Source organism: Acanthopagrus latus, chromosome 5 (assembly GCF_904848185.1).
Source record: "Acanthopagrus latus isolate v.2019 chromosome 5, fAcaLat1.1, whole genome shotgun sequence".
In the NCBI taxonomy this organism is placed as follows: domain Eukaryota; kingdom Metazoa; phylum Chordata; class Actinopteri; order Spariformes; family Sparidae; genus Acanthopagrus; species Acanthopagrus latus.
The window spans coordinates 13,932,492-13,945,557 of NC_051043.1; the positions used below are offsets into that span (position 1 = coordinate 13,932,492).

At 38.1% G+C, this 13,066-nt stretch overlaps 2 protein-coding genes across 2 annotated transcripts in view; one reads left to right on the forward strand and one right to left on the reverse strand.

Annotated features, from left to right (window-relative positions):
• The window catches only part of prdm6 (PR domain containing 6), a 109,419-nt gene that overhangs the window by 39,336 nt on the left and 57,017 nt on the right, over positions 1-13,066 (forward strand). The window contains exon 6 of the mRNA XM_037097627.1: positions 3,853-3,980. Coding sequence (XP_036953522.1) covers positions 3,853-3,980 — 128 coding nt within the window. The remainder of the gene's footprint in view (positions 1-3,852; positions 3,981-13,066) is intronic.
• Positions 7,088-9,290, reverse strand: LOC119019229 (GTPase IMAP family member 7-like). The gene has a single exon (XM_037097628.1). It carries the CDS (start codon positions 9,192-9,194, stop codon positions 7,638-7,640), a length of 1,557 nt encoding a protein of 518 aa, XP_036953523.1. The 5' UTR covers positions 9,195-9,290; the 3' UTR covers positions 7,088-7,637.

The following is a 13,066-nucleotide window of genomic DNA, read 5'->3' on the forward strand; positions in this document are numbered from 1 at the left end:
CACTTCAGAGTAAAGTGGAGCAGGAAGACGCAGGAGGCTGTTAAACGTACTGTGATTTGTTTAAACAGACGTCAGTGACAAATGGCTGCGAGTAACAAAAGCTTTAAACAACAGCAGAGTTTCATTACAGGCTGCAGGGAACATAACACACCACACACATGTTGGTACTGCTATACTTATGAGGACCCTCTGCAACATTTTGCATTCCCCCTAAAATGAATCTAAACTTAACTCCGACCTCAGCCAACCTAAAACCAACGCTTTCTTTCAAAACATCATTTAGAGAAAGCTCTGATTAAATGTCCTCACTCGCAAGTTCTCAAATTTTCCCTCACAAACTACAAGAGAACCCCACCCCCATGTAAGACTTTTTATCACTGCATTATTGGTAGAATTACTGTAAACATGGGGCAGCAAGTTCAACAGAATTAGTCGACATGTGTTTCCAGAGTAAGACCACATTTCCCAACAGCCCTGTGTTTTTCTCCCTCCCTGAAGAGGACAGACATGTGAGAAGCAGAAGTTTTAAAATCTACTCAAACTGTGAAGTCTTTTAGATCTACTTACTCTGAAAAATATGTAATATGTGATACGCACACAATTCAGATAAAGGAAGAAGAGTCAGACAATGACAGACAGACAGACAGACAGACAGCGACAGACATTAAAGTGCTTACTTGCAGGGAATAATAAATGAGGCTGTTTCCTTTGATTCTCGCAGTCATTTACAGCATTGATTGTTTGTTGGCTGTATGGACAGCAGAGAGGCCGGCTATCGGCTCAGGTCATCACCTTATAAACGCGCTCAACGCCTCCTCAATACAGTCACACTGCATCACCACGGATGGATGGAGGGATGGATTAATAATGAACACACAGAGAGGCTGAGGGAGATCGACTCATTTTAACTGCTCGTTGTAGCTGTGAATTCTTCTGTTGATTTATTTACTCTGTTTTAATTGTTTTTATTTTTGTGTTGATTTTGCACTCGCCATCCATGTTCAAGTCTTTATATCACAGACCACCAATAGTCTGCCTTACTAAATTTACTCCAGATAGAGCAAAAAACCTGCTGGTACCAAAACAGATTTTACTGTATTACAATAACTGTATTTACTACTCAAAAAAGTTAATTTACTATTAAAGTATCTCTCAAAAAATTATGTTTTTTGCTGAACTTTTACATTCACTGGTCAGGAGGAGTCGTTCTCAGCCAGTTAGAACAGTTTTTTGATGTCTTCTGTGTCACTGGAGGATCTTTGTCTTGTCAGGCTCAAGGAAGAGACGTCATCAAGCTAATCTCAGCTTGTGATTGGGACTACAAAATTTATGGTAGAGTGCCCGCAATTAGTTATTACTAATTATTACTACGAAAAAGCGAAAGAGTTGCATTGTGGTCAATGTAGGATCCATTTTCAGTAGTGTTAGAAGTCTGATGGTAAATCAAAGTAATTCCCCTTGAATCTGAGAGATGTACGTCTATATGTGATCCCCTATGTTTCTTTTTCTAAGCTCTGCTTTTACTTTTGTGTCTTCCTCCAGTGGCCGTTTCACATGTTCCACAAGTTATCTTGGAGGGGACGGGGTGAAAAGAAAAAAGATTTATTCTTTGGGAAATTGATTGCTGACCATTCAATTTTAATATTACATGTGTTCAAGTGAAACTTATGTCCTGCTCAAGGAATTATTATGATTCATCCTCTGAGGACCATGAATATCTGCAGAAGAATATTATTGCTGTCCAGTCGGTGCTGTCGAGATATTTTGCATTGGATGGACAGGTAGCACTGTTCTAGTGCAAGTTACTGCAAGAGCAGTCAAAAAAAAAAAAGCTTCTTTCTTTTCGTGTTCAGGTAATGCTTCATTTTCGTGCTCCTTGTTTTATATGCTCTTCCACTGTCACTCTGAAAACGTATTTTTAGACCTCAGACCTTATTTTTATGGCTGAGACGCTGGCAGACGGCGCAGCAAGGCTTTTAAGCAGGTGTAAATCAGGTTTGTATAACGTTTAACACCCAGCAGGCGAGTAATAATCACAGCTTCAGCCTGACTGCGGATAAGAGGCTAATGATTTGTTGCCAAGGCTTACTTCAAACATTTCAAATCAACTGGAGTTATTTCTTTTTGTTTAAGCTTCAAGTGCATGAATTGTAGTCATTTTCTGTGACAAATGTTCATCTTTAGAAAACTCTGACCTCAGCCCGAAACATGATCACACAATTATGTGATCGATCTCTTAAAATGTACAGATTTTTGACTTTGCTTTCCCATAAGTATGCCCATACTACCTACAGTTTTACAGTTGATCACTTAAACTAATCCATGGGTATAAATACCCTTGAACAAATGATCTTTTTTACATAAAGTTGTATATTTTCAGCTCCATGACATAAAAATATTCTTTCTTCTCCATTCTCTCTTGAAAAGTAACATTTCTCTGAAACCTTCCGTTACTTTTTATTGGCACTATATCGCTGTCCTTTAAAAATCTTTGCCCCAGTTTTCTATCTTAAACTGTGTGGAAAATGTGACAGTGAATTCTTTGAATGTATTACTTTATTTGATGTGACAATAATTTAAGATTAAGAGAAAAAAACAGAACTAGAAAGAAGTCAAAGTTGGCCTGGGTTGATAGTTTAAATCTGTTGTCCCTTTTGCTATGAAAAGTCACTAGAAAAATAAATATAAAAATTAAAGAGGTAATATTATGCTTGTAGCATTTTTGTGCATATCAAAGGTCTGCAAAGTGAAAAAGCCCAAAGTCCGTCCCAAAGGGAGTTACCCTCTCCCACAGAAAACACGGCTTCTGCACTGCCTGAAATGCAGGTTCACGGGTTGGAGTTGAGCCTTTACTTCTGTATCTTATGTGAGTCACTATGTAACAAGCATTACATAAATACATAATTTTATATATTCATTATAAAATATATACACTCCATTCAGAGTCAGCAGACATACAGTTTGCTACTGCTGTGGCTGTGAAAGTTAAAGCATATAAACTTGTTTTACTGTTCTACCCCCAAATAAAAGTATGAACCTGAAAAATATCATAATACGACCTCTGTAAAGGACACACCTTTAAAATTAATTTGGACTTGCATGCTAAGTGCTCATCAGCATCCATTTCAAACAGACTGCTTGGTAACATCAGGCTGTTTTAGTAGAAGTCCATCTGTTATAGAAAAACTATAGTAAATGACCTGTAAGTCTGTATATAAGACAACAATAATAATAAAAAAATTGAACATTTAAGGACAGTACAGTTTGACGGTTATATTAACTGACTTGATGTTATGTCCTGAAGGGCCTATCTGTGTCACTGTTACCTTATTTTCTGAGGTGCCAGACTGTCCTGATAGATACACCTAGTGAGTCATGGTGCACAAGCCTTGCATTGAGCAGGTGAATCAGACAGGGATTCAATCAGATAGGATCTCTTATTGTTTGAACATAGTGATACACAACTTAAGCTGCAAGAAGCTGTTGTTGCCAATTTAGGATGAACTAAAATTTAAAGTATATCATGTGTAATGTTAGAAGTTTACTGACTTCCATGGACAGTTGGCAGAAAGTTGATGATGTACATTTCTTAAATGCCTTGAGAGATGAAACCTGAGCGGTTTATAGAAGGTATCCAGTTTTGTTTTTTTATTTTTCATGTAGACTAGAACTGAAACATTGGTTGATTATTCCATTAGTCTATTGGAAGAAAATTAATCTGCAACTATTTCAATAATGAGTTTTGTGTTAAGTCAAGTGCCATACTACTGTGACATGTCAGTGTTAATTTATCGTAATGCACATGTCTTTATGCTGCTTTCAGTTCTGACTCTGTATATTTGTGTGTTGCAGATCTACGACGCAGAGGGGACATTACAGCACTTTATTGATGGTAATGATCCCAGTAAGTCCAGCTGGATGAGGTATATCCGCTGTGCCAGACACTGTGGGGAGCAGAACATGATGGTCGTGCAGTACAGGTAAGAGCAAGTCATTTAAAAGTGCCCACTTTTATAACAGCAGTGTGTAAATATACGTGTACTGTATATCAGGAGTGACAGGTCATCCTGTAATTCCGAAAATACCCTGGAAGCACTGCATATTACTGCATAATATGCTCTCACACGCACACTCACAGCTGACTGAGAGGAGGATGAGGCTTTTAGAGGTAAAACAATGAATCAATTGTGTATAGTTTATTTTCATAGGTAAGGAAACAAGATAATACATTTCAAGATGGTGAAATGGTGAAATAGCAAATTTAAAAAATATTTCATGAAATAAAATAAATGAAAAAATACACAGAATCAGCTTTCTGTAATTATAAGCATCACTGAAGAACAAAAAAGAAAACCATATTGCCATGTGAAATAGGGAATACTGTTGAATTATGTAACTAACTGTATTAATGTAAAAGAAAAAAAATACATTCCTTTATAAAGGTTTTGTAGATGCAGTTAATATGTGTTGTAAGATATATGTTATAATGTGCACAGATATTCAGGTTATGTGTTAAAAATGAACAACCTAACAGTTTTGCAGCCAAAGCATAGACACGTAGTTATGGCTTAATAATTTATATATCTCTGATCTGAGATTATATGACAGCTCATCCAAACACATTTGGCCAAAAGCCTGGAACAGTTAAATGACATGATATAACTTTGTTTCATCTAATGGACGTCCAATTAGAGAAAGGAACTAATCAGTAAATACAATGAAGAATGACTGCGGGAAGAACTGAGCAGCTGAGATGAACTAACGAGTATTTCCATCATGAATACGTTTGCAGATTGTTTTCATAGATTAGATCATCACAGTCTCCCAGAGCCAAAACTCACATTTTCAAATTCTTTTTTTCTTCTTCAGCTTCTTTTGTTCAACCAACAGTCCAAAACCCAAAGACTCTAAATCTATTATCACAAATAACAAGAAGCATCTTTACATTTAAGATGCTGGAACCAGTAAATGTTTGACATTTTGAATTTAGTGCCCATTTATGTAAACTTACACACATAAATAAGAGGCCAACACCTCATAACATAAAACAGTTCTTTTTTCTGGCTTTCTTCACATATTCTTGTATCCAGTTGGGTATTTGTTCCTCGTGTATTGTCATTAGGGTATCGATTTCTTCATTCAGATTGTCCATGTTTGGAGACCGTTCATCTCCTCTTCTTGTTGCTTCTTCAGTTTGTCATAGTCTCTCTTATATGGTTTGTGTTTGCACAGTTGCTGACTGATCAAGTCATTGTATTTTTGTTGCCCCTGCTTCAGGTCCTCAATTTCCACATCATGCCTCTCCGTTACAGCTAATAAAGGCCTTTGTGTATTTTTTTTTTTTTGATTCATTCATTTGTTTGGCCAAAATGTTCACTGGATTACTGCCAGATTTTCGTTAAGGGCATTTTGTAGATCTTTCAGCTCTATTTCATCTTGTTCCTTTCTTATTTCACATACAAGGGAAAAAATGTGAGGATATTTCTTTAATGTTCTTTATTGTATATAGATACATTTGAACTTCTAAAATAAAATGTCAAAGAAACACAGAAACACACAAACATAGTAGCAACTGTATTTGTTAGACATTGATTAGACAACCTGATACAGTTGATAAAATTTGAGTGATTAGTAATAGTGATAGTAAACTGTGATAATAAACTGTATTTTTATAGCACCTTTCAAACATAAGGTGCAGTTCAAAGAGCTTTGTGGAAGAAAAGAATTGTCAAAACACATAAAGTAGAATATTGACGGTATACATTGTCAATTCCGAGCTCTTTACGAAAACAAAATAAAATCAAAATACATGAAATAGAATAATATGGGTAATAAACAACACGTTGGTAGTGGTAAAATATATAAATCAAGATTAAGCATAAAATGTGTATATAATAAGAAATATCAAATAAAAACAGTAATGTTAAAAAAGACACATTTAATTAAAAGATAGATCATTATATAACTCTTGAGCTGTTCCTTTAAACAAAGTTGCTTGTCTAAGATGTGGTGGGAGTGTTTCCCAAACAGAGATGCGGGCTCAAGTTGACTAAAGTCATTGTTGTGATGACTTGAGGCTTGACTTTAACATTGAGACAAGATGACTTGAAGTTCATCTGTGTCCATTTTATGTTTTCAGTTTACTTTTTTAGCATGTGTCCTCATTTTTGCATCTTCCAGTGTAGCATGTGGTCCAACTCCCACCACATTTGGCGACAAACACAAGTTTTGTGACCTTTCTTATGTGTGAATTGACATCTTCAGTTTTGTTCTGTAGTGCCAGACTTTTTTTGTCTCTGTTCACTTGTACTAATTATGAACATTTCTGTTTTGTTTTCATTTAATTTTAGTGAGAAATTTCCAGTTCTATACTGGAAAGGCAGTCTATAGTAGTATTCAGTGCATCCGAGTCATCTGGCACTACAGGTGAACACGAGTGTCATCAGCCTAAGAATGTTAATTCACATAATGATCACCAGTCATTTTACAAAGTTGAAACATATACACATAAAACCATTAAGGGCCAAGAAATGACCCTGCAGAATATCAAAAAGGTTATCATGTTTTCCAAAGTAATAGGTGCAGAGGTTAAGAAAATGTCTTCTGCCAGTGAGGTACGTGTTGAACCAGTTGAGAGTTGTACCTTCCAATCCACCAAGTGGAGCGGCCAACCAACCAAGCCAATTATTTAAGTCTGTCTGGAGGGAACTTGTCATCTTCTTTGTCAGATTCAGCAGTTAAGTGTATAAGTATCAGAATGGATACACACCATGGTCAGGGGGAATAGTCGATTCTGATTGGCTGCATTGTGTCCATTAATCCCTGATGAAAGGACAACTAACAAGTAGTTCCAGTCAAATTGTCTGTTCACCATTCTACATTAATGCGCTACCTGGCGTAATAATTAAAAAATCTGAAATCCGATCATTTGTTCGTGAAAATCTTGATATTGATTTGGGGACAATGACATGACTGGTTAGCTAGTTAGTCTTGTTGTTAAACATACTGTCAAATTATATTTACTGTTTGTCAACCGTACACAATGTTATTGACTTTGAATCTTGCTAGCATCGCGTTTGCTTTCTGGCTCATCACTGAGTGGACTAGAATATCTCCGGTTGCCAAGTCGTATCTAAGGTCCATCCTATTTACTGGAGGAGTGAACAACGTTTCCGTTGCACAAGAACCTTATGGGAGGGTAATGATTGTTCCAGGTATTAGTCAAACCCTCAGGTGTTACCAGGGAAATTAAGGTTTGGCTTGTGAAAACTAAAATGCATGAAAATATAAATTAATGGATTAATGGTTCTTTTCTTTGGCAAGTGATCATGGTATAAGCGGCATAATGCCCTTCGAGGTGTCCATAATCAGGAATTAATGAACTTTGTAGAGGCAACCGTCCGACGCGCAGTGGGTCCCTTACTTATATCTACATTTCATACTGTGGCCCCTCCTAAAGCTAGAATGAAATGTATAATTCGTTTCATCATCAACTATGAGCTCATGCAACTGTTCTAGCACTGCCTATTAAAGTATTTTTCTCAGAAGATTTTGAAGATAAACTTACAAGGCAGGTTATGTAAATACAAAAATCTACCAGTGTTCAAATGAAAACCTTGCTGTTGTGAGAAAGTATCTCATAAAATGCAACAGGACTTGTGTTCTGTGGCTTTCTTCATATGTTCCTGTATCCAGTCATTTATTTCTTCTTCATGTGTTGTCTTGAGTTCATTGATTTCTTTGTTTTGTGTTGAAATTTTCTGTTTGAGGTAATTTATTTCTACTTCTTGTTTCTTTTTTAGCGTATCATAATCTTTTTGATAGGCTCTGTTCATGCACAGTTTCTGTATCATGAAGTCATTGTTTTTTTGTTGCTTTTGCTTCATGACCTCAATTTCCTTGTTATGTTTTTCTACCAGACCTGCAAAGTCAGTGGTGTATCTCTGTTTAAACTCATTGAATTCTTCAGCTTGTTTTCTGGCCTCCTCTTCAGCTTTCTTCCTCATTTCCTCCCCTTTCTTCTGAAAATGTTCTTGCAATTCTTTCCATTCTTTTTGCTCCTGCAACCTTCTCATTCGATCTTCCTCTTTTCTCCTTTGTTCGTATTCCTCTTTTTCTTGCCTGTATTCTTCTCTGAGCTTTTCCAGTCGTGCTTGCTCCTCCTCTTGTCTCTGTAGATTTTCTTGATGTCTTTTCTCCCACCATTCTTTTTGTTGTCTCTCCCAAGCCTCTTGTTCTCTTTGTCTTTCATCTCTACTTTGAATCGGCTTTCTGTCAGCATTCCTCTTTTTTTCTGATCCAGATTTATTCTGAAAAATTGAAATTTTTTGCTCCCATTGCTGTCGCTGAATTTCTTCTTGCCTTCTACTCTCCCTTTGCTCTATTGCTCTTTTTACCACTGCCCTGGTCCTTTTCTCCTGCTCTTTATTAATGCGTTCCTCCTTTTCCTTGAGTGCTTTGTCTGTCTCTGCTCTTTCTTGTTCAATCTTTTGCTTCTTCTCTTGCACTTTTGCTGCATGTTTTCTTTCAAGGTCCACCCTCTGTTTCTGTATCTTTTCTTCCGTCTCATTCCATATTCTCTCCATTTCCTTTTGTATTGCTGCCTCCGCCTCTCTGAACATTTCTGAGGTGTAGTAGCTTCCACCATTTTTCTTCACCATTGACTCAATCTTCGTCAACAGCTGGCTGACTTGAGAACGATTCTCCTGATCGTTGTTGTTGAAGACCTGGTATCTTCCTCCACATTCAGTTGTCAGTTTGTTGATGTAGTCCTCAGTGTCTTTTTCTATGTATTGTTCAATTGTTAGATTTTTTAGATCATCTCCTCTGGTGAATATAATAATAATGAAGTCTTCTGATTTCGTGCCAAAAAACGTCTTGATAAGTTCCACAGTGTCTTTTTCCTCTTGTGTAAAGCGTCCGATCTGCAGCACTAATAAGAACACATGGGGTCCAGGAGCCAACATGTTGATGCATTTCACAAGCTCCTGTTGAACTTCATCATTGGTCAGAGTTGTGTCGAACAAGCCGGGGGTGTCAACCACAGCAAAAGGCCGGCCATCAATCTCTCCCTGTTGCTTTTTGCAATGCCTGGTCACTGACTTACTGCTGGCTTCTGAGCTGAAGCATTCTTTGCCCAAAATAGTGTTTGCAGTGGCACTCTTCCCGCTGCCAGTCTTCCCAATCAGCACCATCCTGAGACATTCTCTACTCTGCACCTGCCAGGGAGATTCTCTTCCTTGCACCTGCCTTGGAGAGTCTTTACTCTGCACCTGTTTTTGAGATTCTCTACTCTGCACCTGCCAGGGAGATTCTCTTCTCTGCACCTGCTTGGGAGAGTCTTTACTCTGCACCTGTTTTGGAGATTCTCTACTCTGCACCTGCCAGGGAGATTCTCTTCTCTGCACCTGCTTGGGAGAGTCTTTACTCTGCACCTGTTTTGGAGATTCTCTTCTCTGCACCTGCTTGGGAGAGTCTTTACTCTGCACCTGCCTGGGAGATTCTCTACTCTGTATCATCATGAAAGACTGTCTTCTCTGTCCCACTGTTGGAAACTCTTGAATGTGATATTTAGAACCTTTTGCTTTTAACAGAGAGACGTGTCTCGTATCTGCTGGAGGTTTGGGAAACATATCTTTTGTGAAGCTTCTGCATCCCTCAGCTCTCATCTTTTCCACAGTATGTAAAACCTCAGAGACTTGCTGCTTGTCCTTGATGTTGAAGACAACATATCGGCCACCACATCTTTGACAGAGCTTCTGGATGTCTTGGTTGCTTTCTACATAGTTAACAACATCTGCAGAGTCAGGATCTGACTGCACAGTGAACAGAATCATGGTCAAGTCATTAACTTGTGAGCTGAATGTGTTCTCGATGGTCTCTAACTCTTTCATGTCTTTATCAGTGGGAGGATCCACAGGTAGGACCAGGATGAAGGCATGGACTCCCTCAGGATCACAGAGGGAGATACTCTTGAGAGATTCCTCCATCACTACCTCCTGAGGTTTTCCATACAAGGCAGGCAGCTCCACCAGGGAAACCTGACGTCCACACACCTCTCCCTGATTTTTAACACACACTGATGAGTTGATAGGTGCATCAAACTTTCTCTCTCCCAGAATGGCATTAGATGCTGATGTCTTCCCAACTCCAAAGCTCCCACACAAAACTAAGTTGAGAAGAGGTTTTGATTTTGCACATTCAGATGCAGTCATGGAATCAGCCCCTTCAGTACAGGTCAGATATCTTCCTTTGTTGTCACTTAGAACGTGTTCCATCTTTTCTATTAGTGATCGCCGATCATCATCAGTCAGACAATATTTTTTATCAAGGTTTAGTCTGTACTGCCTTTGTCTGCAGTCTCGGATGATTTGATCCACTGCAGAATTTCTCTCCTTTATATTGTCATGTTGTGTAAGGATGACCATTGAGTATTGACAAGCATCATCACCAAACATCTTCAAGAAGACCTTCAGTGTCTGTCTGTCCTCTTCAGTGAAATCAGAAGGCTTCACTAACAGCAGTAGAATATTTGGTCCAGGAAGGCAACTAGCAACACACGTCTTCATTGTGTGTCTTACTTTTTCCACAGGCAGACTGAAGATGTCTGGGGGTTTCGCTACTTTTATGTGCCTTTTCTTCCACTCTCCACAGGCAACAGATAGCTTGGATGTTTTAAAAAAAGGAACCTCCTTTTTCCCAGTGATGAAGGTACTTAGTGCTGTCATTTCTTTTTGACTCTTTCCAAGCATCACAATCCTGACTTCAGATGCTGTAGACAAACAAAAACATCATTATCATCACCAGTTAAGTTGATCTTTTATGTGTTTCTGCTACAATTACACTGTTAACAGTGTAAAACATTATACTATGTATATGAGAGTTCTAATTTATAGTTAGGTAGTAAGCCCTGGTCAGTAATCTACTGGTGATATAAGGATGGGGCAAATCAGAAATATACACAGGTGCCTTACTATGTAAGGCTTTGAATGTGTAGGCAAGAACTCAGTTCTCATCACCAGAAAACACTGGTTCTAAAGAGGACATTTCCCATTTTTTGTGTGTTTTTACCAGCCACCGTAGGGGAGGTTGGGACGAGGGGTGCTGGTTAGTTAGTTAGTTAGTTAGTTAGGATCTGTAATGCAAGACTTGCAGTCTGTGTTTGGTCTGAATACCCACTAAACTCACCATGCACTGCACTCACTGATCTTGCCATATTATCAGTTTGGTGGAAAGGCCTCAGGGTACTGCTGGAGAAACTGTTTGTGTCTGTGGGGTCTAAGGGGAGAAACAGGAGTATAATAAGACTGAAACACAATGACAGAAACTCAAGTAAGTTAGCATTAATTATTTTCCACAAACAATCCCAGTTTTGTTTTTGTTTTTTTTAACATAATTATTTTTGGCATAAACTTTTAAGTTACCATATGTCTTTTCCCTAAATTATGTAATAGGACTCATAACATTTGTGAAACTTGAAGAATAGAAAACCCAAAAATGACACTAAAAGCACTATCCTTTCAGTCTGTTGCTCCGTTAAGTAATCATCTCCAGTATTATTAGCTTCTCTGCGAGGTTGTCTGACATGAGCCAGTTGGACAGACACTGAGTGAGTAGCACACTAGCCTCTTATTGCCGGACCTATTTCCACACTTTGTTTTGTTGCTATGCAGTACTAGAGAAGGGAGCACACTGGACTGCATCTCCCAGTCGGCACTAATAAGGTTACTGGTGACTGTGAAGTTAACTCTCATTTGGAAGAGCTGTCCAGCAATCGCTTGTCAGAGCCATCATCAGCTTGTGTACCCTGGCTAGCTTGAGTTCTGGCTCATCATTCTTATTTGCAAAGGTGTTTGTGTTTAGTCACAGCGGCTGCTGTTGGCATTACATATCCCCGCAAGGTATTGAACTACCTCTTTAAATTCCTCGCCCTCTACTATGCCTGGAAGCATATTTTAACTTACATTTTTTGCCTTTCTGTCTGTCTATATAAATTAACTTATATACTCACATATAAAGCAATTAAACCTGTTCAAGGTTTTTCACTGTGGACATCCCTACTTGGATGCTTCTCAGCCTTGTAAGTTTTGGTTTGCTCAGACTAAGCAAAGGGTTTTGGCCATACTTAATTGTATAGGTTAAGTAGGTTGTAATTACTAAGTATTGTATTTAAAAAAAATTCTCAAATTACCCCAAAAATAACCCCAATATCACTTCGTAAAAATATTCTTCAACAATCAAGTAGTTCATAAATAGCTGATAATTTCTTTAATACATTTCCAGGAGACTTCAACTGGTTTCTGTTTGTTGCATCTTAATTTGCGGTAAGTTTCTGCCAATCCTCTGCAGGTCAGGTAATCGAAGTACATTTCTTAACCATTTTAACTTTCAAGCATTTGTAGAACTTGAGCATATCAGTCAAACATTGGAACACTTTTTAGGCAATCATATATTGCTAACAATCTGCCTATAACTATGGTACTCTTTCATTAAAACCATGTTGATGTGTGTCTCTCCTCTGTTAGACTCCAAACAGCCCTGCCTCAGTCAATAACAAGTTAACCTGCCACACTGAGGGAGACACAGCTCTGTGACTTTACTTTAATCAGTCTGTTAATTGGTCTACAGTGGGACATATGTAGGCCTATATGTTGCAGGTTCTATGCAAAAATCAAACATGCCACACAGCTTTGCCTTGATGACTATATGTGAGACAGATCAATTTGTTTGTGCTGGATAAGTGTATGTGTGCTTGATTGTGTGTGAGGTGGTGGGATAGTGCATGGCTATTCTCCTTGATAGCTGTAATCTGTTGTGCGACAGTGACCGGATGTAGGCGGAAGACATGTTTATCTGTAACTCGCCCTGTATCTGCTACCTTTTAAATTGACGTACAGCCGTGCTATATTTATATTGTATAGTTGGTCATATTACGTTATGTGGATGTATATTTATAAACAGGGAATAAACCCTGTCTTTGCAATTTATTCGTATCATGGTCTGTTTTGATAAATGTGCTTAAGTTGAACAATTATTTAATTGCACATTTTTAGAAGCTCTTCAATAT